Raw genomic sequence first — 26,912 nt, 5'->3', positions numbered from 1 at the left:
TTTACTTTAGATTTGGTGTTAAAAAGAAACCAATTTACATAAATGTCATAAGAGATCCTATAGAACGACTAGTTTCTTATTATTACTTTCTGCGCTTTGGAGATGATTACAGACCAGGGCTACGGAGGCGAAAACAAGGGGATAAAAAGGTAAAGTACACTTTACTATATATGTTGTTCTTACCAAAGCTAATGCGAAAGCTATTTAAAAAAAAAATGTCCTTATAAATGCTGAATAGTTCTTGTATCAGCCTTGGTGATAATGGTGGCTTTCTAAGTTATATTCTCCCATTGGTGTCCATACTGGACAAGAGTGTATGTTCTTTGTAACCTTATAAATTCACTTTATGTTGCAATTTATTAAAAAATTAAAATTAAAAAAAAAATCTTTCAGTTATGTAACAGAAATTTTAAGTATGAAGTTAAGCTTCTCCTCCTATGTAAGAAATCTACATCTTTTCTTTTTGAAGACTAAGATAGATACATTTTTCACCAAAAGCTGTAGAGCTGCTGGTGCTTTGGCTTTTACATTTATTTTGTTTATAATTAGAAACACAATTTTTTTTAAATGTAAATATTGCAACGGAATTGTATAAAGAGTCTTCTTGAAAACTATGGAGTATGAATCATACATTTCTATATTTCTTCCATCAGTCTTAGGAGGCTGAAGAAGTATTTCAGGTTAGCGTATTCAAACCTTGATTACTAATACAGTTTCATAACGACAACATCATTTAAACTCCATAATATATTTATTCAGAAAGAATTTGTACATCCACTGTAACGGTTTCATCACTCTGAGGGTGGTGAGGCACTGGAACAGGTTGCCTAGAGAAGCTGTGCATGCCCCATCCCTGGAAGTGTTCAAGGCCAGGTTGGATGAGGCTTTGAGCAACCTGATCTAGGGGAAGGTGTCCCTGCCAATGAGAGGGGGTTGGAACTAGATGATCTTTAAGGTCCCTTCCAACCCAAACCACCATTCTATGATATTATGGTTTGCAGTAAGACTTTTGTTGGAGGATGTTACTGATTTCCTTAAATCAGGAAGAAAAGTAGGGTATTAAGTACATGAATATAGTTTATAAAACTATATTTAGAGCAGTGTGGAAACTTCTATAAAACTTAAGGAGTTTTATACTTTACAAGGCCATTTTTTAAAATTTCAGTGGCAATGTTTTCTTAAACTTAAATTTTTCTGGAGGATTGTCAATTTAGTGTAGCACTATGCAAATACTGAGAGACATTGAAAAAAAATAACTAAGCAAAAATCACACTGAATACTGCTAAACATTTTATTAATTTTATTATTCTTATTATATTTTTATATATTATTTTTATTAATGCTAATCACTTCGCATGCCCCCTGCCACCTCATCCAAATAGTGTTTTTTAAATATTGGGAAGAGGCCGTTCATCTTCTCTTTCTAGTTGATAACTAAGTGCTCCTCTGTTATTTAGGGTTTGGCGCCACCTTCAGCTACTGCGTTTCAGTTTGTCCGGACATCCTGCAGCTTAGGTAGGGGTAGAGGAAAACTTCCAACAGAACAGTAACTGAAATTACACTTAAAAAAATGCGTCTTCATAGACTGGCTACAGGGATGGTTTGGTTTTCTGGTATCATAAAGGCATTTTTTAAAAGAGAGTCAGGATCTCATATTTTGTAACCTATTCAGTTCCTTTTCATGAGGACCATGATTTGGCCAGTGGAATTCCTTCCTGGTAGAGATGGATGAGGTGGAAAGCTCAGATGCTATGTAATTCAAGCTGTTTACAGAACTTAATATTTATTAAAAAGAATGAAATTTAAAAGTAGTGGTTTATTTTTTAATTACAATCTGAACACATGACTTAAGTAGTCACTGGGAGATGTTAAGCCAAAATCTCAAATGCTGCTGCTTGGTAGGCTCCACAGTTCTGATTTGCTGGAGTAAGTTAGAATGCATTCCTATTTATAGTGTTTGTAATGCATTGCATTAATAATTTTGTGTTTTTCTATTTATGATGCTTTTTTTTTATTTTATCACTAACATACCACTTTATTTAGGTCTGAGAGTTGTTGCCATACAGATTTAACTTGTCCTGTAAACATCTCTAGTTCATTTGAAGCGAAATTGATTTGATATTGCAGGTTTTAGGGTTTCTTTCATTTATAACAGGTAATACTATTTTTCCATGGTGTTTTGAAGAAAACTGCACATATATAGATGGCGGCAGTTTTACATACATTTGATTCAGTAAGCTCAGCAATGGATTGACCCAATTGCAGTGTCTGTAACACTGATATGTATTCTAATCTGTTATAGTAGGTTCACTAAGAGCTCTTCAAATGAAAAGTAGGGAAGGTCAAAAATGCAATCTTTCTAATGGAAGTCAATTGTGCCTTTATTAAATGAAAAGGAATCTCAACATACTTTATACCCTCATCCTCTCCCAGTCCATATGACTGCATTTCTATGGAAGAGTTCTTCATTCATTTTCTTTCTGTATCCTTGTGCTTCCAAAGTTAGAGATAGTTTGTCTCCAAGAACAGAGTCTGTAAAGACAAGTGTTTCTTATAATAAAATCTCTGAATGGGGTAGTCAAAGTAAGTATACAAGAGGAAGTGGGGAAAGAAGCTTGACCTATTTCATCTTACTTAGAAAACTACTTGCTTGGTTTTGTGTATTAACTATAAAATAACCTGCAGGTATAAGCAAAGAAGTCTGTCTTTTGACAGATGCCACTTCATATTTAATATATACATTCATAAATTAGGAGGTACATTTAAACAATTTAGTTCTTAGGTAATGTTGATGTTATAAAGTACTCATGATAGATCAGTGCAGAATTTCTCTAGAGAACATGCTAGAGAAAGCATACCAATGTCTTGTTTTCCTAGTTAAGCTGCGTTTTATCTGTGGCGTGTGGTGTATATGAGCTATTCTAAACTCAAAGTGCAATGTGGACCAAGACACTACAGATTAATCCCTGCGTTGCCCTGGTATCAGTAAGTTTTTCAGATTATCGCAGGAACTTCAGCTTAAAATTGAAGCAGAGGTTGTTGTCCTTGTTCTGACACCAAATAATTAAGCAAATGTATTTTTACATAGTTGTTTTGAACAGGAACTTATACAGAAGAAACAGTCTAAAAAGCTGTGTGATCACTTATGTGTTATTAAATAATTTTTTTAAATCTGTCTTAGATACATGGCTTATATCTTGATAAGAAATATCATTAATAATTACTTTATTGTGACTGGATAAAATATTTACAAATTCTTTCCAATGCTAATGAAGTTCTTATTGTAACTGTGTTTCTGCAATTAAAACTGTGTTGCTACAACTGTCTAGCCATTTAGGGCAATGTTGTAAGGAATATTCTATTACGCAGGGAACAACGTGCTTTGACTTCTTCTGGTTGCCAAAAACAAATTAGCCTCTGAAATGGCAGTTATTTGTCATAATATTTAAAATGTAATAAAACATTGTTTAATCTAAAGCACAAAATGCACAGTGTTCTATGGTATAAAGATCCAGCTGTTCTAATATCATACAAATTCTGATGGCATTTGATTCTGTATCTATAGGGACTTCTTTTGTAGGGCGCAAGAATAATGATACCAACATGTATTGACTGTTTTTGCTTGTTTTGACTTAAAACGTTTATCAAGGTTATATCAAAGGTATATCAAATGTATCAGGTAAAATCAAATTGTTCATTAGCTCTAATCGTAAAAGACTGTCCAAGTACTATTTTGAGACAAATAGGTCCTCCTAACAACAATGTGAAAGCAAGACTTGAAAAGAATATTTTTTTTTTCTTTCACATCATATCTTGTTTTTCTATCCCCCCTGCATTTAGCAACTAACCAGGTTGAGAAGTTTGATACATATACTAGATTTTAAAGCTCAACTCAATTTTCTCTTTGTTCCAGACCTTTGATGAATGTGTGGCAGCTGGAGGTTCAGACTGTGCTCCAGAGAAACTTTGGCTTCAGATTCCGTTTTTCTGTGGCCACAGCTCCGAATGCTGGTAAGGGAGATAAATGTAGCTTAAGTTATTAGTCATGTATATCAATGATGAAATCTAAACTTAACAAATTTGCATATGTAGCACAGTTGGGGAAAGTCTGAGGGACTGGACAGAGGGAAGCAGCTGGTACTTCAGTAGTGTATTTTCTTTTGAAGATGCATTTTCCTGAAACAGTCTTGCAGTTCTTTAAACAAGCAATACGTTAGGATACTGTACCAGCAGTGCTATGAGGGAAAATAGATTATTTCAATTTTAAAAACAATTTTTGTAGATTTGGCGTCTTGACTTTTTTCTCTCAGTCAGGCTACAGTATCCATCTTTCTGAATGGAGATGTTTTGTTCAAGCTCCTAGAGTTTTTGTGGAGAATAAAATAATAGAGATAAGGATAAATTTATCTTCCTAAACCTGTATCAGACATCCAGTAGTCAATGCTACTTAGTAGAAACTGAAACAAATTAAATAGTGGCCATCTGTCAATGCAGCATGTTTTATAACAATGGCACAGATTTTAAAAAACTCTTCAGCAAACTGGAAAAAAAAAAAAAAGAAAAAGATAAAGGACGTAATTTGAAGGATTCTGAGTGAAATCAAGGGCAATTATTTGTCAAAGGCACTGTTTATCCAAACACAAGCAAAGTAAATGGTCACTTGGGAGCTCCTCTTTCAGTGGCTCTTGGTCAGACCTATCTGCACCTGGGGCCAGGTGGAGAAGCAAAGAAAGAACGAACTCTGAACCTATCTTTTGTCCCTGTCTAAAGCTATAAGAAGGAAGAAAAAATATTGGTGTAATTTCTGTCTGTCGTTCTGTAGGGCATTAAGCACAACGACTTTCTAGTTCAGAATTATGCTTGTAGAATGCAAAAGGGAAGGTGTGTTCTTACCAGAACCATTTCTGGTATCTAATGTGAAAGGGGAGACTGAGTATTGACATGGAGAAAACAAAAAACCTCCAAAAATCGCATTAATAGAGACAGTAACCATATACACAAGATTTTTTTTTCATGGATGAGTTTTAGTCAAAATAAATAGAGGAATCAGATTTTTAGTTAAGAACACAGATGAGAGAAACTGGAAAAGGAAATGAAGTTATAACCATTCCTAACTTGAAATGAGTCTTGCCTTTCCTATACAAATGTCCTGCTATGAAGTAATCTCCATCTAGGGACCAAGGCTTGTTGGCTGACATCAGAACTTGCTGTAATTGTTCTCTGTCATTTTAGGAATGTGGGAAGCAAATGGGCTCTGGAACAAGCCAAATACAATCTGATTAATGAATACTTCCTAGTGGGAGTTACTGAAGAGCTTGAAGACTTTATCATGTTATTGGAGGCAGCTTTGCCCCGTTTCTTCAGGGGTGCCACTGAATTGTACCGTACAGGTATTTAAACGGTTGATTTCCATGGATTCCAGGGATTTTACATCCCCTTATCACTTTTTTAATTGTGAATTCTTTACACCCAGATGGATAGTTTTGAGCCTCTACCAGGTTTGCCTCTCAGTTGGCTTATGTTCCTACAGAAGAGACAAACTCTTTAAAAGATTCTCAGTACAAATTTTTGAGGGCAGCCAAAGTATCTTCCTGCCTTACACAAATTGTTACTATTTAAGGTTGGGGTAAAGGCAGTTGTGTAGGTATACCACACTTAAAAAATTGTGACAGGCATTTGTCAGAACATTTTTGAAAGTTCTTGCAGGGGCAGATTTTCATTTCCTCAGAAGCTCTGCTGCTGAAATTAACTGTGCTTGATGCAACCTGGTTGGCTATGCAAAAACTCCCAGGGGATACAAAGGCCTCAGTACACGTTTATCTTCCTGGGGTCTTAATAAGATGTTTGTTATATAGCTAGAAGCTCAGTTTCTAGGAGCTGGCATGCAACTTATGGTGAAGAAATGGTCCATCTTAGCGGGGCTTTTGTCTGCAAATAGAGGGAGAAACAGGTCTGACATATAGAGCCTAGATATGTGGTATTTACAAGTTAGGGAAAATGCAATCATCATTTTGGTCATCTTTGTCTCATGAAAGAAGTCTCTTGCTCTGCAGTTTGTAAAATTTTTAACATTTGATACCAGATTAACGTCTAAATAATTAATTTTGAAAGACCAATCTTGCTCCAAGTACATTATGTAGAGTAATCTTGTTCCTTAAATGAAGTGTTCATTCCTTGGGTTTATTAGAGTAAAGAGAAAGAACTGAAAGAACTGATGCAAAATTCATTAATATTGAGTGAGAGAGACTGCAATTTTCCAACCCCGCATGTTATGTTAATAAATTCAGGATTAAATTCTGTCACTTCTAATGCAGTTTATCATCATGCTGAGAGTATAAAACTCTGTAAATAAAAGGACTGTAAACATTTTTTAATCACGTGAACTTTAAAGTGAAGTTATTGCTTTCATTTTGCATTTAGGAAAGAAGTCTCATCTTAGGAAAACAACTGAGAAAAAACTTCCCACAAAAGAAACTATTGCCAAGCTACAACAGTCTGAAATCTGGAAAATGGAGAATGAGTTCTATGAATTTGCACTGGAGCAATTTCAGTTTGTCAGAGCACATGCAGTTCGGGAAAAAGATGGAGAATTGTATATTCTGGCTCAAAACTTTTTCTATGAAAAGATTTACCCTAAATCAAACTAAGTTCACCATGCTGTTAGATTTATGGACCTAAATCTTTGGACACATCGTCATCTTGGTCCTCAGCCACGGAAACTAGATTGTTTGTAGACCTCCAAGATGTTTCGTTATAGATCTGAGAAAAGTTGGCTGTGGATCACCTCCAGGGCATCGGGTACTGGCTAACTATGCTGGTAATCCAGAAGCAAAGGCTTTTCATTTCTTTTATCTAACTAATACTTTCAGTGAGACTTAATATGCTTTACCTGAAGAAATCTACACTTTAATTCAGAGCAATTGATACACACAGTTCTAGTTGAAAATATACACACAAAAAAAATCCTTCTGTTGATGCTCTTTTTAATTTTCAGAGCAATTATTTTCATTTATACTTCTGTGAAGAGGAAATCATTTTTCCCAGCTTTCAACATGGAAATTTTTTGTTGTATACAATATTGAGTAGTGTTAATAACTGGTTGACATCTGTGCTTTGTTTTTGCGAATCATGTCATTAATTGGGATGGTTAATCATGTTCTGCTCAGAAATGCTGCTGCTGCTGGAATTGCCCATATTTATATATGCGGTTTTATTAAAAAATTACGACTAATTATTAGTGTTAAAACATCATTTCCACATTAATACTGTAAAAAGTTAAAGAATCAGAGCAGTGGGCTTTTATGGTTGGTTGCGTGTTTTGTTTTTGTTTATCCACACCACCACTGACTGAGGTTGGGAAAACTACAAAGAAAGTCGGTATTGTCCAGTTCTAGTTGATTCCCACAGTGGTCTAAAAATCGTAAATTGAGTATTAAGTTTCTCCATGAATTCTTTGTAATAATTGTAAACTGAGGTATTGGTGAATCCATATTATGACTCCATTAGTGAGCTGTGGTATGGTTAGGGTTTTCCTACTACTTCGATACTTTTACCTGTAGAATATTTTTACTAAGGTGCTTTATAATGTGTTTTAAAGCATTGCATTTACGAAATAAGTGAAATGCTGTAAATACTGCTTATTTTATGTATTTGGACCAAAAGGTTTAAAGTAACTAAAGTGGGTTTTTTGCAACAGTTCTGTTATGTGTGAAGTGAAAAACATCACATCTACTTCCTGGTTGAGTTAACTGTTGGACATTACTGAAATGCGCTTCAGTGACCTCTCTGACTTCAATACCAGAAAGTTGTCCAGGGATTCTCTTTACAGAAATGTAGGCTTCATCCTTTTGTTATGGTAAAAGGAAAAGAAGAAAAATATCATATGTAGTCTGGTTGAGAAAGATGCAGTGAACTTGACTGACATAACTGTATTTCTGTAACTGCCTTATGTGACTATTGTAAATTTGTGAGTTGCCATTATTAACAATGTGAAACACCTGGTAGATGAAGTAAATTGAAATTTGAGAACAGATGTTTGGGGCCACTGCATTGTAGGAAATGACAGTGGAGAACTAGAAGAGTTTCGTTCTTATTGAATTTTCTTAAAGATCTGAGTATCTACACATCTTACACCTGCCTTTTCTTAAAGTGCTTTTCACAGAATTTGATAGGGGAAGGCACTGAGGAGACAAAGTAAGGAATGGTGGTAAAGGCTTAAATTCCTAAGGGATGATGCTGAAGGCTTAGTTTAAAATTACCAAGTGGAAGTTTCTTTAACCAGCTTGTTCTTGTAATGAAAACAAAGGAAATGGAAAATGGTCTGTGAACTGAATGTCTGCAGCCAAAAGCAACAGCTTAATTATAGAGAGGATAATGAGAAAGTATCAAGTATATCTTGCATTTTCTTTTATTTTCATGGATCTTTTCCTTTGAATTCTAAAAATTCATCTCTCTCTGTTCTTCCCAAATAATCAGGGAAGTCCTTCTGATTGCTTACCATTTATATAGCATGAATCATGCATAAGATTTCCTGTTCTAGTTCTTGTCTATTGACATCGTTAATAATGCCAACGTGTTTGGGAATAGGATGTGTTAGTTCACACATGAAGACATGTTTCCTAGCTAAAGAAGTGAACTGAGGAGTCATACACAAGGAGTACCTAATGGAGATCTAAAAGTGTCCATAACAAAGCAGTAACTTTTCTGAAATAAAATGAATATTTATAATCCCAGGAAAGATTATCCACTCAGTGATAGTTTTATGTTAGATGTTATTTTGACTATGTTGTTTTCCTTCAGAGTAATTTAGATCAGTTTGCCTTCTTAAGTGTCCTTCAGAATTTTCAGCAGAGCACCTCTAAGAGAGCAGAAGAGCTTACTAAGTGAAAACATTCAGTATTCATCTAAGTAATGAATAGGTATGTAGACAAATGCTTCTGTATTGATAAGAAAAACATAGGCAAAACTTCTGCTGATTTCAGTAGAGTCTACAGAAACCTATTCTGTAAGCAATTTTAAAAGTTATGTTTCTTTTTTTTTTCCTTCCAGGATTTAGGATTTCTTAATTATGAGTCTTCAGTAACAAAAATAATAGAATAATGCCATTGTTTTTGCTTTTAAAAGAGCAATATATTTTTCATTGTTCATATAAGAAAACACATTTTATTTAATCAGATATCACTTCTTTGCTGTGAACTGACAGGGTTGAGACAAACAAGAATTTTAGGAAAATTTTTTTTTTAAATGCTAGCTACTATTGGAGAGATGTTCATTCCAGATGTACTCAGAAAGTGTTATTGCCTGTGGAACACAGAAGGAATCAAGATAGTCTACTTTTATATCAAGTGCAACCATTAAGCCAACTGTGAACTTTTTAGAGTCCTTTGAATTCAGAACTATCAAACTTGGATTTCCCAAAAGACAGTTTAGGAAAAGGAACTTCACAGATTTTTTTTTAATAACCTGCTCTATTCGTCTTCTATTCAGAAATGGAAACAATCCAAACTGTTGGCATTAAAAATATTTTACGGTATATAAACAGAATGTATTTTGTGTATTTTCCCTTAATGACTTGTAGTGAAAAGCAGCAATATGTGGATTTTTGTTGTTGCAGGTTGTATGATCAGTATACTTACTATGCAGGCTCCTGAATATGAATCTTTTAACTGAAATCACTGTAGTCTCTGCACAGGAGTGAGACTGGCTTTTCGCAGGGCTGAGTTCGTTTGAAAGGTGCTGAAATGCTCATATATATATATATATATATATATGTAGTTGAGAGTAGGTTTTGTTACACTGTTCTGTACTTTTTGTGCAAAATTAACGCCCAGATTTTGTGCAAAACTGTAGCCCTGTTGAAACTCCTGATGTCAGCATAATGGTGCTAGGTCCAGCTGTGCTGGTGACTGCATAGCCATAACCACAGCACGCCTGGAGCACTGGTGATACACTGGGCAGTGTTGACAGGAGAGCAACAGTGTTTTTAACTCCTTCCCATAATAATTCTGCAGCCATGCAACAAGAATTTCACACTAATTTTGTTAGTGCATCTATCAGCAGACACAAGGCTAGGGTGCAGAATGAACTACGTGCACATTCCCACTTGCTCTGGGTTGATTTTCAAGCAGTTTCTCTATTAATGGTACGCTGATCATGCCTTCATTTTCAAACAGGCATGAAAATCTATAGCTGTACAATACAGGAGAGGAAGAAGCAGCCCGTCCTGCTTGTTTGAAATGCCTTTTCTGGGTACTTAGTTTTTCTTAAGATATTTATCATAGAATCATAGAAATCATTACTTTCCAGGAATAAACATTTGCTTATTTATGGTCTTGGAGCAGTTCTATTTTATATCAGGGAAAATTCAGTTATTTTCTGTTATAATTGTGTCAAATTTTTCCATTAAGCTTACCTGGCATTGCTAAATGTGTGTATGACAAAAATCTATATGGATGACGCTGTCTGAACTGTGCTGCTTAAGCAGTCAGTGGAAAAGCCTGATTCAAGTGCACTGCCAATTTAGCTCTTCAAAATTAGAGCGTATTTTATGACTACTAGAGATTAAACTTAAGTAAACTGTAAGGCTGCCTAGTTGTATAGGTGCTTCCTTTGCTGTAAGCCTATGCAACTACGTAACCTTTGCAGCAATATTTATAGAAAGAGCCCTCTTCCTGAGACTTTTCTGGAGCATAATTATAAATGTTCATGCGCTTGTACTGTCTGATATTTACATCAGCAGCTTTCTGTAGCTTCTGTAAAAAGAGACAGGTTTGTGAGCATTTCTAAAGCAGTACCGAATGTAATTTTGAAAAACATGGATTGTGCTTCATGACTTTTTTCTTTTTAAACACACACAGCTAAATAGTGCCTTTTTTCCTCACAATCCATGTTGAAGATGCTCGCTCCCACTCACCCTCCGTAAATTGATTTGTTTGTGCAATACTATTCCAACTTGAAACCATTTTGTCACAGCTGTTTGAGAAATAATCTCCGTTTTTCCTTACTATGCTGCCAGCTTTCTGTTGTTGAAGTGTTTCAGTTGATTACCTAATGCAAATGCTATAAAATAAAACACCCAGTGGGAAGGGGAAAGAAAAGTCTGGTGTCCTGTCTTAATATCTGCATGTCACATTCACATTAAATGCTTTTTTTCTAGAAGTTGTTGTTATATGTGATATTGAGAACTTCGTTTGCAGCTATTGTGATTTTGGAGGGGAGGAGCGAGCTGGAGTGTAGCTTGTCTGTAATGATTTCATAGAGCTATAACCAAATATATTTATAGGCCTTGGACTTTCTGACCAGAAATGTAATAAATTAGCAGAGGATATACACTGCACTGGAAGTGTCAATGAAAAGTTCTTAATATTAAAACAGAGATTCATAAGAATAAAAAACTGGCATTAAAACAATGCGTTAATACATACGTGCTTCCCTGCCTCAGGGAACAAATGGCCTGACCGGTTACTTTGGTACTGGAAGACACTCAGTTACTGCAGTGATGAGTGTGGTGTAAGAACTTGAGTAGAATAGAAGCGTCATTAACAGTTGTAAGCCAGCACTTAAACCAAGAAATATAACGAGCGTGGACAGGCTACTCTGTTTAGGATTTCTGACACGTACTGTAACCATTGCCCTATAAACATTCCTGGCTGCATGCACTATGGAGCTGAACAGTTGTCTGACCCAGCCAAGTTTCTTAATGCAATAGTTACTAAATTGGTCAGCCTTGACGATTAAGAACCATCATGCAGTTACTCAGCAACTTCCACTTGAGGATTTTGGTGGCTTTTAAATCCCCCTCCCATTGCAAGTAGACTTTTCCTTACTTCTGTCAGTAGGAGTGATATTTGTAATTGTGCACAGGAAATAAAGTCTCTCTGCTTACATCATCCAGGGGAAGTGGAGGAAAAAATTGCCTATATAAAGGTACAGGACTTCCTAACGTCACTGCACCTCTTTCTGAAATGTTGCACTAAACAAAATGACAGCCAAAAAAAAGTTACAATACAAAAAAATCCTTTATTTAAAATGACAGTAGCTTCTCCCGTGAAAGACAGCATAACTGTAGTGTTACACATACGTGTTAAGTACTGGTTGAACTATTTTTTTTAACTGATGCTGCCATTTGCACAAGTAATTAATCTTATCAGTTGGAATTCATGGGAGAGGAGTGAAAAAAAGGAAAGGAGTTTTTTTGTCCAAAGTTCGATTATTTTTTTTAATTTTTTTTTTCCCCAGGTCCTATATTTTCATTTTATTTATTGTTTGAATCTTGCATTGATTTCAATATAATTTCCTTACTTCCTAATAAAATACAAGAAGTTGCTAGTGAATGTCAAAGCAATGTCCAGATGTTTTCTTCAAGCACAAGTCCCCTGCTATGACCTCCCCCTGGCTTCATTACCACATAACGCAGATGTGGTAACTTTCAATAAGAGCTAATTTAAAGGACTAATAATACTCTTTATTAAAAAAAACCTCTACAAAGAACACCTGTGGCCTAAAAATGAAAGCTTTGAGGCCTTTCACCTTGTCATAATAACCAACTGCATCCTCATAAAAATGGAAAATACTGTGATAAACATTCTCTGCCCGTTTTCTGCATGTTTGCAAGGCTGGTCGCGAATCCACTCTTACATTTGCTGCACACAGACATTAACTTCTCATAATAAATATGACTGTCAAAATAATCGCACAAAGAACAACTACACATCTTCCTATCAAAAAAAAAAATAATCTATCTCGGAACAAAATAGATTAAAATGGTGATTCATGGGAATTATGGTTATAGTTCAAATATACAGATATTGCATTCCTCTGGTGCTTTAAGAAAGGGTTCACTACCTTGCTGTATACATGCATGTGTTGTTTCACTCTGTTATTGATATGATCTCATCTGTGTTTTCAACTCAAAAAGCATTGTATTTCAAACAAATTCAGTGTTAATAAGGAAAAACACTGTTCTATTTTGAGACAGAAACAGACCTAATTTGGTATGATAATTGAAATGCTTTAACTCAACCAGAATTCTGGGTTTGATACAGCAGTTACTGGAAAATATTATGAACTGTCTCTTTACCAAAAAAAGAAAAAAATTAGTCTAGAGAATAACGGTCTTCTGGCCCTGAAGACATTATTGTCTTGACAAATAGTGATTGCCATTTTTAGCACAGAATAGAATTTGGCATCTTTAATCTCCTTTATTTAGAATTTAATAACTTTTAAAATGTTGCGTGACTTGGAGAATCGGCGAGGGGAAAAGGAATGCTTAACTGCTCGAGACTTGGGCAGTTACAGGCTGGCTTTGTCAAGACTGCCTCAGTGCAGTGCGTAGCGATGAGTGAATATAAGGGCAAACGTTGTGTAAAGCAGTTGATAACAGTAATAAAGGGTACATATGTATCTGTGAAGACAGTATGTAAAGAACATAGAGGAAAGTGGAGGCGGAAATATAAACTGCTATATGAGATTGCTTAAAGTTAACAGTTACGATGGCTATCTTTGGCTTAATTATCTGCTTTGGATCTTCAGTGCCTTCCCTTGACTGAATTAATGAATTCAAAGCTGCAGCCATGAAGGCCGCTGCTATTATAAACAAGGCCTGTACACGGACAAATGAAACCTCTCCTATTTATAACCCCAGACCAAATACCTCCTTCCAGCATTTTGCTCCAGGGCTACTTACAGCTAAGCTATAGATCTGGAAAAGCAGGTTACATTGACTGGGAGGCTTGTCTGCTCTGCATTTGAGATTCTTGCTTCTTGAAGATAAAATAGTCAGTAATTGCATAATAGAAGTCAAATAGTTGAAGCCTGGGAGAAAGCATCTTACGCTCAGATTATGCGGAACAAAAATTGTGCACTTTTTTTAGTGTCCATTCAGAATGAGTTCACTGGTTCGAGCGGATTCCAACCAGACATCTGTTAATACTAAAGGTTACTTCAGAGAGATGGTTGGAAACCTGAGGTTTACTTTTAAATTGCCATAAACATTGTTTTTCTACAAAACTTTTCAACAAAGTTTTTGTTTGTGTTTTTTTCTTAAATGGAGATTTTTTTTCCTTAAAAACAGAGCAAAAAAGGAAAAACCAGTGCCCTCCCTCCCCCCAGCAAATTCTTTGTCAGTGCCCTTTTTTTTTCCCCCAAGTGAATGGAAAAATGTATGAGAGTGTATGACATCTGTGTTCAGCCTCTCCCTTTTGTCAGCTGGCTCTGTGAGATAGCATAATAGGTTTCATTCCTTCACCAGCCTTCCAAAGGACAAGTTTTATCTTGCAGGTGTTGTTACAGGACATGAGATCACACTCCAGTATGGAGTTTATCAAACATGGTGTTTACTCAGGATCACCTTTGAGAGTCTGGTGGCAACAGAGGTCCCTGTCCTGTTTTTCAGAGGCAGTGCTCGTGGATCGTGCCGATTTAGCTTGTGCGCACAACTGTTTGGATGCATTTACCGATGTATTTGACAGTCACTTAATCCAGTAAGGATATTTAACTTGTGGGTTGTTTTTTTTTTAAAAAAATCTTTGTGCAGGACAAGTACATGACAACATGAGAATCAGGCTGCAATCGACAGGTTTTATTAGCAAAAGCTTTGCAGCCAGCTCATGTGTAACTTTGGTTCCATACCCTCTCCTCCCCAACTCACTGGTCCAGTGAGTCTCCTTACATATATGTGTGTGCCTGTGTATCTACAAATATATAGTCATAGTTATTATCACTTGATCCTTGATCATACTGAGATAAATGGAAGTGAGTTACAAAGCTAAAAAGTCAGATTCAAAGACAGCTTTGGAAGACAAGTTTGAAAACCTTGTCAGTAGTGAGAGGGAGCAAAGCATGCCCAGGCAGACATGTGAATGCACTTTCAAAACCCAGTTTCTTTGTGTACCTGAAATGGCCTCTCAGCATCTTTTGCGCAGTCCAGCTTGGGTTTTACTCAGTTCTAGCATCTAGGAAACAAATTTAGAAGAGCTTTCGGCAATGAAAGATCCTGATACTAATGCTTATTGCTCCTTTAACAGCAGTGTTTTCCAAGACAATGATGTACTTTGTGACTGAAGGAGGAGGGAGTGACCCTGATCATGGCTTATCAGAGACATTGAGATGTTTATTAAAATGTATTTCATCATTTTTTGTTCTGCTTATGCGTGTTGATTTAAACTCATACTTTTTCTTGTGTTTTCTCATATGCATGGAAACCAGTTGTTCAATATCCAAAAGAATGTGCTTTTCTATGTATGCTGTGTTGGTAGGCTCTCCCCCATGCCAATCTCATTTTGTTTCTCAAAATTCAAATAATGATTGATAATTGGAAGTCTTACTGTCTAGTTCCAAAGATACTGCAGAAGACTAGGAAATGGGGACCTGAGTATTGCAGCCATACAGGATATTCTAAAATTGCTTGCAGTCTGTGATATTCCATAGCTAAAAGCAATGCAAAAAGAGTGTGATAACTCTATTTGTCAGTTTTTCAAATATGGAGCCTGAATTTAGGTATTTGTGTTAATATGTAGTTATCTAAGAAATTGTTCATGGGTTGTTTTTTTCCAGGTTGAGAAGGTATCAGTAACTTTCTAGGAAAGCAGAATATCTAGTTTTTGTGCCAAAGTATTAACATCCATCAACAGTTTCGCATCTGAGTTTGTAACCGTTGACTTTATTCTTTTAAAACTACCTAGAAAATTTTTTTCTGTTGCTACTTGTTATGAAAATACATTTCTAACATTTTTTTAAAAAATAATTTCCTCTTCATATTCTCTTCTGTAATCACATCTGCAAGAAAAATGTGAGTTAGGAACATTAATCATTTGGGAGTCTTGTCTCTAAGTCTTTGAAGACAAAGTGCTGCTTCTGCTGACTGTAGACTTTTTGCCCAGGATGGTTTCCTCTTTCCATATAAATCAAAAAAAAAAAACCACACATACTGCTGTTCTGCCCAAATCAGGCAGGGGGAGGAGGGAGAACCCTCAAGGAATAAATAGCTGTTTTTCATTTGATGTCACTACCACAAGAAACAGGACAGGAACAATATCTTAAAAGATTTTTGAGAAACAATGTTTAAGAAACATACATGAAAAACAAAGCCAAATTCTCCACCTGCACAAAGCTGGGGCAGAAAACCACTCACATGACTTCAAAATCGACTCCACTCTCGGAACTTCCCTTCAGATTAGGAGTGTTTCTTAGGGTTCTACAGATGATTATAGGCTTCAGCTGACGATACATTAGCTGTCTATAAATGCATCAAATAATAAGATTTTTTAGCAACGTTTGTTCATGTCTCAAATTTCTCTGAAGAATATGCAGGTGATGGGCAAAACTGGCTGCCTATTGAAAGGCAGGAAGGTTAGTTGTGGGATATTGGTGTCCGGTTTTAGGAATGATGATTTTCCAATCTGTCAGATGACATAGAGCACAACTGAGAAGTTTAAGTCACTACCTCCCAGTTACTCATCAGAGACCAATGTTTCACCCTGCACAGGTGAATCAAGTAGACTAACGTGGATGGAGGACGTGAATTCCTGCATCTTGCACTTCTCATCTTTCTACTTATCTCTGGGCATCTGTTGTCTTCATAATCTATCCAGTAGAGAAAAGTCTCTCCATCAGGTAAGAGCTTTCTTTTTCTACTTGGGAGCAGAATAGATGCTGATTCTTTGTAGATAACTTGGCGTAAGAGCTGTGTTAGTATTATTGTACATAAATATTTTGATTGGCACATAAACCAATAGCGCTGCAGATCAAAAGGAAGCTTGTGTTGTTGAGCAATATTGGCATGTGGCTGCCATAATATCTGATTGTTACCAGATAGTATCGAATAGACTCCTCTTATCCTTCACAATGTTTTTGTTAGAGAATCTGGTACTCTTATCCTGTATCAGAGGTAAGGCACTGAAACACAGGTGGAATTCGTCTGTCCTGAGAAACTGCATCTTCCGATCCTTGCTGCTGCCAGTGTGCAGGCTCGCCCCTCACCCAGCTACGGCGTGGGCCTGCTGGCGCTTCGGCAGAGATGCCCCGTGCAGCGGAGGCAATAGCCCAGCTGGATTTCTGTTTCTGCCGGCAGCGAGAACGCTGCTGCCAGCCCTCGGGTACAGCAAACGAATCATTTTGAGGAACAGGGCCTTGACCTGGTGGGTATGCCTGCTGAGGTGTTTTGATATTGATTCGTGCTGAGATAATAGCTAGATTGGGCTTTTCATTGCCCTCCTAAGCCAGGAGTGTGGTGCCTGCGAACATAGCAGGGATGTTGGTATAGGTGAATTGCCTACAGCTATGCAAGAAGGAGGAGCCAGGAATTCAGCTGAGACCTCCTGAGCCCTGCAAGGGCTCCTCTTATGTCTCTTGGCTAATCTTCTACTCATATAACTTTCTACCTTGGCATGACTAATGCTCCCAATTAATATATACTGACCTCTAGTATTTTAATATAATAAAATAATAATTTATGTCTTAACATGGAATTTAATTTTTGTACTTGCCTATCATGTTTCAGGCACCAGGAGGGGTCAAAGAACAGGTGTGGGTGTCTGGGGAGCGCTGTATTTGCATGGCTGGTCATGAGTAATGAATCCTTCAAACCTGCCGCTGTTGGCTGAAGGCATACCAGGGTACAAGATGTCGTTCACTGAGACTCTAAACTGAGTCCTAGCCCCTGAAGTGGGAAATAAAACAACGTACAACAACTTTCCGAAAGTTGGAACTAACTCCTTTGACTCATTGGGAAAAGGGTCAGAACAGCTGTCTGTGCTGGCAGCGTTAGGGGATTAGAGTGCAGCAGTTGCGCCTGCTTTTCTCCCCCAAGTCTGATTCTTGCTTCTGAGGTTTTGTGTGATCAGAGAACAGGAATGCCACGATTACCTTCTTTGTTTGTCTGCTATATTAACCGCTTTAAAAGCCAAGGAGAAAAAGATCAGAGAATGTGATCAGATCCTTTTAGACATCTGTAGCCATTGAGAACAGTGGTGTTTCAGAGTCCTGTCTAGTGAATGCTTCAGATAGCCTTGTGGGGAAGTATGCAGCCGGTGGGACGAACTGGGGAGATGTAGAAAACGTCGATTGTATTGAACCTGCCCACTTGTGTTCTCAGACCAACATTCCTCTTGCCCAAACTCTACTAATGTTTAACAGAGTAAAGACAAGTTATTTTTGCTTCATTTTGAAAAAGAAAGCAAGCATCTGCCCCAGCAAGGACTAGTCATGCAAAATGAAAGTGCAAGGATATCGGACTAAGATCACAAAAAAACCACTTTGATTTTTTGCTATATGTCCAGGCTTACTTGCCATGCAGTAACACTGTCAAAAGGAGTATTAAATACTGTTGTGCCATAAATGTGCATCTGTGCAAGTTGAGCACTGTAGCATGCTCCCAGGGCTTTCCATGCTGACTGGATCACCACACGCTTTTTGGGGCTCTGGGCAAGCAACAGATTTAAACTCTGCCCAACCATTGCTGCTAAGGCTGTTGTATTGTCCTCCTCATCCTTGATCATGCACTCTGTGGTTTGGTTTTTGAAGGAGAGACTTGCTCTCTTGGCCTCTGAAAGCTCTCCCTGTCTCCAGAGGCGCTGAGGGTAGGTGCCCTTCACAGAGCAACAACAGCTTTAAAATTAAGACGTGTCTCTTTGCACTTGTTGCAATTATTTAGAAACCTGCATGTCAAAAGACCCACGTTAAGCCAAAGACCATATTACTAGGGGTGTGCTAACAGCACCAATGCACTAAACCACAACTGACAGCCTGACCCAGCCCTGTGCTTTAAAAGGGCAGGGCCGCAGCATTGGAGTTGGAATTCTGCTTTAATTAGGCCATTACCTGACCTTCAAAGCTGTATTTTCTTCCTCCTCTGCATACTATGCTGGAGGAAGAGCTGCTGGAGAAGACAGGAAGAGCCCTATCTGATCGTTATCGGAAGTGGATGAAAGCCATGCGTTGCCTTTTCCTTTTGACGTGTGCAATTAGTTTGGTTGTGTGGAAGAAACATGTCATGGTGAATGACTGTCTCTGTCGTTCCCCTTGCTGATCCCTGGCAAGGTCTGTCATTTGCTCCTTATGTGATGAGCTATTCAATCACCTGTTGACAGTGGTGTCCCTCTCATAAAACTTGCAGCATGTCCTCATTACGCACGGCTATGAGATAGCTTTACCCAGGCAGTGCATCAGGTGGTGGCCTGCCACTACTGTTGGGCTGTTTTACAGGCTGAGTGCACTCTGACTCCTCATAAAACTTTGTTTGAACCTGGATGTTTCTACATCTCTTTGCTGTCTCTTCAAAGGAAGCTTTTCTGTTTTTATGGAGATACAGGGATCTTTCTGTCCAGGGCACATGACGGCTGTGGTGCTCACCAGGAGCATGCTGCCATTGCTCCCGCTTTCGAGCAATCCCCTCCCCACCAGCCCAGCAGCGTCCCGCCACTCTGCCACCTCCTTTGGCCTCCTTGTCGGAGACGTTCCACGTCTCCTGTGTTTTCTCTGACTCCTCAGTGTGCTGAGGCAGGGATCTGTGCTAACACACTGCCTTTCAGGAAATCGGTGAAATCGGTTGCCGCCTGGAACTGCTGCTGGCTGCTGCCAGCACTCAGCACACGCAGGGGACAGACCCTCCGTGGCCGCGTGTCACAGGTGACTCTCATGGAAAGCAAAAGACCCGTTTTGTGGGTTTTTTTAATAAATAGATATAACGATTTATTATCTTTTCAGATTTCAGTTCACTAGATTTAAGTAATGCTCTGCTTATGAGAAACAAAGTCAAAAGTAAAGAAGTCTAAAGCAAATGGTGAGAGGGAGTCCACTTTTAATTCACCTTAAAAGGTCAATTGCAACCACGCTGCTGATAGGTTATGCCAAGGGAAGGCATTAAGCTCGCTCCGTATTCATATCTCGGAAGAGTGTGTGTGTGCCCTTCCACTGCTGCTGAGGGGTGGCCCCTCACCACTCCCAGAATGAGCCATGGTCACAAGCCTCCGGTCATACCTTCCGTCTCATTGCAGACTTCCTGTGTGGCCACAGGAAAGCCGTTTTAAACTCGTGCTATCTCCTTTGCTTTGTCCAGAGTGCTGCTAATCGTTTTCCTTCTTGTGAGGTTGACTGTGCAAGAACGCTGACAGCGTAGCGAGACGTCAGCTGTGAGAGCTCCGTCTGCCCCAGGACTGTGTGGATGGTTTGTATCTGTCCCCGTTCAGGTGCTGTACTGCAGCAAACGGTGATGCCAGTGCTCCCGGTGTCATGCAGGACACAACTGAAAATGTTCCAGGGAAAGGTTTGCAAAAAGCTTCTTTGTTTGTTTGATCACAGACATTTGATTTTCTTTTTTCTCTTAGCAATATTTGAAAGGAGATGGAGTAGCAGTTGAGCCCATCAGGGGACAGAAATCAGGCAACATGTTAGAAAAGGGGGGATATTCAGAGATGAGGATAATGGAAATAGTAGTGGATTTTTAGCTCTGTTTTATAAAGGGGAAAATTGAGGCATGGCAAAATCCAGTGGCTTCCTCAAGGCATACAGGAAAATTTTTTTGTTGTTGCCACTAACATACGGAATGATCTGGCCAACAAGTGACTGACGTTTCGTGCTGCTGGAGAGCCCTGGGAGCGCAGTGCATGAGCGGGACAAGGCCCTGTCCTCACTGGCTCTTTGCCAAGACCCTGCTCTGCTAACAGGGCCCTACGTGGGGCTGCCCAAGTGCAGGGGTGGCAGCGGGACCTCTGCCCGTGCCAAGCTGTGGCGGGATCTTGGTGGGCTGCGGGGAGGCAGAGGAGGCTGCGGGCACCCAGGACTCCTGCGTGGGAGCTGCCCGCCTCGTCCCCCCGCCCTTTTCAGGAGGTGGCAGTTGCGCAGTCACCGTGCCAGGAGCGGCGGGCACCCGCGGGGCCGGGGCAGCGGCCGGCCGCGACGCCGCGCGCAGCCACCGACCGCCACTAGATGGCGCGCAAGGAGCGGCGCCGCGCCGCGGGGCCGCCGCGGAGGCGGAGGGGCGGGGGGGGCGCGGCCGCCGCCCCCTCCAGCCACCGCCACCCCCGGCCGGCGGCCCCAGGCCGCGGCGAAGGTGGTGGGTGCTCCGTGCTCCCAGCGAGCGACGGCAGGGAGCTCCCTCCCGGAAAAATACAGGCGCTGCTTTTTCTTTCCAGGCTCATCCTCTTGTTTTAAGGGGGCTAAATAGCGCTAAATTGAGCCTAATTATTATAATATAAAGAAGAGCTGCCTTAAGTTAAATAATGACCCTAGCATTGTGTTTATATGAATGAAGAATTAACCTTAAAAGGTTGCCCTTCTCAGAAAATGGATTGCACACTCGGCTCTCTCTATTGATTAGTTTAGGTATTTAAAGTGCTGCGTTTTATCCCAGCAGCTGCCCAGTAAATTTGTCATGATGATACTTAAAGGAGCAAATTGACGTTGTTTATTTTCCCAAACCTTTTTGGTATATTTCTTGGCTTCTTATTGCACCTTTGAGCTATATAGTATTGTATGAAGGAACAGTGATAACCCTTCTGCTTAAATAAGCGTGACAGTATAACATCTCTGTTCAGCTGAAACACCAATGAAAGGGATGCTGCAGTGCGAAATGTGTATTACATTGCAGCTGATGGAGTGAGGTTAGCAATCCTGAAGAGGTTTTCAAGAGGACTAGAGTCTTCCCATATTAAATGAATGATAGGAGGGTTTGTCAGAATTTCTGTTCATTCCAAACATTGGAGTTCATTTCTCCTTGGAGCTGCTAGATAACGGGAGCCATCCTAATAATTGCAAAGTACTTCAAGACTAGATAGTGTTTGGGATTTTGAATGTGACATGTGCAAATAAGCAAAAAGAGACAAGACACATGCATATGTTTCTGTACCATAGATTTCTAGGGAAGTAATAGGATGATGTAAAGTTCTGAAGTTAAATATGGGCATCTGTTTTTCCTGCTGAAGTTTTTAGACCTTTTAAATTTTCCCAAAAATGTATTGGGGAATGGGGGGAATTTTGTGCCCCGACGTTAACAGCAGCTGAAAATCACTTCTCCGCGTGCTGCCGCAGGAAGCACCACTAGCCGTGGTTGTGCCCCCGGAGATGGGCTGTTTCCCCCACTGATACCTGATAGGCAGCCTTGGCACTGCTTGCCCCAGGTTCTTTATTTTGGGGAGTGGGTGAGGGCTGTGCTGTGGCTCAGTGTCCCCAGCAGCCTGGCCCAACCAGTGCCTCCCATGGGGGGCTGGGTAGCGCGGGTGAGGGTGCAGGTGCCCATGTCGGGGAGCGGAGGGTTTGCAGGCACCTACCGTGGGTGAGCCACAGAGGTCTCCCCGCTCCCCGCGCTGCCCAGCGTGTGTGAGGCTCAGCAAGCCTTGGCCCAGCTGGCCATTTCCACAGCTGTCAGTGTCCAGCGTGCTCCTTCCATTACCCTCGCTGCTTTCTCAAGTTTACGGATCTACATTTGGTCTCCAAGTGAGCGATGGCCACCCCTTTCCTAACCCCATATCCTGGCCGGCGGTAGGAATAATCACACTGCTTAAATTCCCCGAACAAAATGGGAATGGAAAGTCTTCAGTTTAGTTGAAAAGAACAGCGAATTCTGCTCACAGTCTGTAATGCAATTAGCGTTATTTGACTTGGCAGCCTTCGGAGGGCCTGCGTGGGCTGCCCGGAGTCAGCCTCCGTCTAGGAAGCAGGGCTTGGGAGCGACTCGGTAATTTTTACATCTGAAGTGTCTCAGTGGTTTTTCTCCCCCATCTCCTCTTCCCCCCATCCTCGGCATTCAGATAATGCAGTGGGGCCTTTCTGCCCTCGAGGAAGGGGCACAGCCGCCATGCCCCTCGCCCTGCCCTCCACCGTGTCCCGCTGCCAGGCAAGGGGAAAGAATGCTGGGTCAGAACTCACTGAGCCTTCTGCGTTTCTGAGGCTAAATTGTTTCTTGCAAGGGCAATAGTGTTAGGTCGCTGTATCTGGCCTGCTAATTGCTTCAACTGGCTGAAAAGATTTTGGTCTGTTCTTGAGCTGCTGGTGCAAACTTAACAGAGGAGCCGTTACCTTCGGATCCTGCCCCGTCCGCAGCCAGAACGTATAAACGAGTCTTTGGGTACGAAAAGCAGCACAAAGTTTCAAGCTACGCTAGCAGAGGTTATGAGAGACAGGAAGTTATGGGCAAATTGATTTCACCACTGGGAAAGTAGGGATTTTTTTTTTTTCCTCAAGTAATGACTGTAAAGCATGCTAATGCTATTCAACATTAGTGCATTAAAGTGTGGCCTTATTAATTCAAGACATAAAGGCAACAAAATAAGCTGTTAAATTTAAAATATAATACATATATAATGAGAAAAAAAATGTGTGAAAGCTTTATTCAAATGAAAATGCAGAATTGTTTGAGCTAGTGAAGTATCTTTTGTGCTGAGTTATGAGCATATGTAATAGATTTAATTATTAATTTCTCCATTGTTCTATGCACACAGACAGGGTTCAAGGCACAGTCATTCTCTGGCTTTCATGGATCTAATTTGTATAATTATTGCCTGAATAAAGAATTGCTCCGATTCCTAGCTCACTTTTTTCCTCTCCAAAGTACTACCTCACTGCTGCTTTCCGAAAGGAGAGCACCTGCCAGTTCTTCAGGAATCAGTTGATCACTTCTAGTGATGAGGCACGCTCCCAGTGACGTTCCTTTTCAAGCCTTTTTGTCTAAATGAATTATTGTGCATCCTTTTTAATTTTATTGAACAAATTATATTTGTCAAGGTCTAGCTTTGTAAATAAATAGCTAGAGACACATGGATGCATATTGCTGCTGTTCAAGGTCTCTTGTTCTATTTATGGAAGCCAGATGAATGTGAAACAAAAGAGAAACTTTTCTCTAAAAGCAATTATCTTTCTGCATTCCCATCAGTATAATTATATTGCAGGGAATTTTAAGAAGTCATACAAGTAGAATTGAATACTTAAAATCATGGCTGAATCGCTATGCAAAAGCTGAGCAGAGTGTCTTGCCTCATGCTAACAAAACACACTGTGGCTGAGTGTTCTCTTACACCTTTACACCTGAAATGTATGTGAGTATTTGTCATAAGAACCTGAGATCCAAGAGTATGCTATACATACAAAAAGTATTTGTGGGAATAACTACTGAATTCCTCTCAGCTTTGAAGTGCTAATATTAATGGATTGAAATATTTTATCACTTGTGCGTTTAAAAAGTCATGTCCCTGCTCTGTAAGTGTCTTTAACCATGAGTGTTTTCTTTGACTTTGAAGACACACTGTGTTATTAAAACAGGGCATCTTCTTTGTTAATGGAAAGGTCTTCCTAGATGGTAGAAGGAACAAGACCCAAGAATATAACAAGGTTCAGGCTGTGTTGGTAGAGGAGTCAGGTAAAATTCATTATGTTGACTGTGCTTAAAAAACGTTACGACTTTGTAGGAAGCTGCAGTGCTGCCATGGTTTGTAAAAAGTCACATCATTCTGAGGGGGAGTAAAGAAAGTCTGCCTGGAGAGTAAATTCTTTTTGTTTGTTGTCCCATCAAATTTTGTGAGCTTTTGTTGAAAATATAGTTGTCTTTTCCCTTTAACTTGTTGGGAAGATGCTGTCAGACCACCAAAATAAAAATAATGGTGATGTTCTATGGGTGCTTTTACACTCCTACCAGAGCAGAAAGCTCAGCAAAAGCAACTGCAGGGGTACTTCTTGAGGAGAAGCAAGGCCAGGCTTGGCTAAAAGCAAAGGAAACAGAGGTCCTGCAGCAGGGATCTGCTACGCCACAGTTAATCTCTCAGCTACCACCTTCCTTTGCAGGGTGGTGCTACTGCAAGGTGAGAATATGATAGTTCAGAATATGATAATTCAAAACTATTAAACAATCCTTGTATGAGGAAGTGAAATAAAAGTGGCGTGGGATAAGTATATGATGTGCCCACATTTGAATTTGTGACCTACAGGTTGAAGTGTATATTTACATTTAATATCAGAAGTAGATGAATGTATTCTTTCCAGCTAGGTTTTTCCTCTCCCCTCCCTCAACTCTTGTTGTATCCAGGATTGTTGTCTTTTTCCTTTGCTCCACTGCCCCTTTTTCCCTCTTCCAGCCTTTCTTACGTCAAACAGGACCCTGTGAATCAAACATTTAAAACTCAGCTATGAAGAAATGAGGTATTTAGCCCAGCCTTGGCAAACAGCTTTAGCAAGTCAGGAAATGTTCGTAACTCCCTGTGCCATGGCAGACGGCTGCACAAAGCTGCGTGCTGAGAGGTGCCCGTCCCACACAGGACCGACTCCATGCTGCACACCTACAGCAGCTCAAGCCCACTGTTTTCTTTTCTGTGAAAGCCATTTTGACTGCCATGTGTTTGCATTTATTTCCTTTCCGGCTCTGTACATGACTCATCCGCAGCAGGACAGAGGAGCCAGGGCAGCACTGGGCCGCTCGGGAGCTCCTACTCCTGCTTCCCAGCCCTCTTTTGGGCAGCTTTGTGGAAGGCAGTCCCACGGTGAGGAGCTGTTCGCCAGGCTGCAAGAATTAAGTCACCATGCTCGCGGCAGCTGGGCTCAGTGTCACTTTGCAGGGCCGGCATGTGAGGGCTATCCTCTTCCCGTGCCTTGATACAAGAGACCAAGATGCCTCTCCCTCTGTAAAGTGATAGAGGCAGCTTTTATTCCCTCTGGCTTTGAACCTTGCTGTTCCCTATAGGTTACCCACAAAGCACACTGCCACAGGTCTGCCGTTCCTAGATTTTAGTTCAATCCAAACCTAATCTTTTCTTCTTTTTCCAGAAGTCCCACTGGCGCCAGAGTTTTCTTGCATTCAGCCGTGGGCAGGGTTAGTAAACTGTTTCCTCTCGCTTCCTTCTGGGATCCTGTGCCAGGGCAGGAGGTATGTTTCCATCTGAGGATCCTCCTTGGGAAAGACTTATTTCACGGGGGGTCACGCCTGAACCATAACGGTATTTTAACTGACTTTTGTTTTTCAGTAATTTCTCCTCCCCCCTCCAATAATCTGCAAATCTGTTACCAATCAGAATATGATACGTATCCTCAGCCAGTTTTAGAGGGGCCTATTTCTATTACATCTGGCAATGTGTCCAACAGGGAGAAAAACCCTCAACCAGAATTAGCTGCACTGAAATCAGCTGAATTTTGGATGTGTTCAACCTTTTTGGCCAGACTCATTCCGGTTCATGAGAAGTAATTATCTCTTGAGCATCACATTAATATTAAAGATCCATAGGCATTAGCGTTTAGGCAATATACCTTCTTCCCAGCTCCAAAAAAAAGATGTGGGATAATTGATCTGAACATGCTCCAAATGTGCATATGTCTTTATTTATGAATTCCAATGTGGATTGTTTGGGAGGATAAGGCCGAGTAAGGAAAACAGGCAAAAATGTTGAGACCTCTCATCTCCCTGGCCATTTCTGTTAGGAATAGTTATAATCCCCTGAAAATGAGTTGTGAAAGCTAACAGCATGTTAATAGCCTGTGTTACAAACACTAAATCCCTTCAACTGGTATTTCCGATTTACGCCTTTCCCTATTTCTTAGATCAGGGAATTCGTGATAGCTGGAGCTTGCAGCTGCCTGTGGCCACACCAGTCACCGGAGAGCCAACTTTGGGCACTGATGGCTCCTTTTCCTAAGGTCGGTGTGAAATTGCACCCCAGCTTCTCCCTGCTGAAGGAGAAATTGCCCTTGGAGCACCCAAAATGCTGTCTCTGGCGAGGTGTCCATCAGCTGGTGCGCATCGGCTGCAAGGAGGCTTGGGTGATCCATCCCAGACGCGGAGGTGACGATGGGCACGCTGTGTCCCAGGACATGGTGGCTGTACGCATAGGAACCTGTGGCCTCAGGTGTCCGGGTACCGCACGCAGCCAAAGCGAGGCATGACACTGCGAGGGCGGCAGCACTGCTGGCTTAGGGCTGGGCTGGAGCCAGCGGGCAGCCCT

The 26,912-nt window shown here is 40.2% G+C and overlaps 1 protein-coding gene across 3 annotated transcripts in view; it reads left to right on the top strand.

Annotated features, from left to right (window-relative positions):
- The window catches only part of HS2ST1 (heparan sulfate 2-O-sulfotransferase 1), a 151,801-nt gene that overhangs the window by 79,791 nt on the left and 45,098 nt on the right, over window positions 1-26,912 (top strand). For 2 of the 3 annotated variants that reach the window (XM_086617524.1, XM_086617523.1), the window contains 4 exons: window positions 11-149; window positions 3,914-4,011; window positions 5,233-5,390; window positions 6,421-9,790. In XM_086617524.1, the coding sequence (XP_086473650.1) occupies window positions 11-149; window positions 3,914-4,011; window positions 5,233-5,390; window positions 6,421-6,647 (622 nt within the window). In that variant the 3' untranslated portion in view covers window positions 6,648-9,790. Of the gene's footprint in view, window positions 1-10; window positions 150-3,913; window positions 4,012-5,232; window positions 5,391-6,420; window positions 9,791-26,912 lie in introns of those variants that run through there. The other variant, XR_015222367.1, reaches the window with a different exon arrangement.

The sequence above is a fragment of the Tauraco erythrolophus genome, chromosome 10, assembly GCF_009769465.1.
Source record: "Tauraco erythrolophus isolate bTauEry1 chromosome 10, bTauEry1.pri, whole genome shotgun sequence".
NCBI lineage: Eukaryota > Metazoa > Chordata > Aves > Musophagiformes > Musophagidae > Tauraco > Tauraco erythrolophus.
Note: the sequence above shows the minus strand (reverse complement) of the source record. Positions and strands in the feature narration are given on the sequence as shown.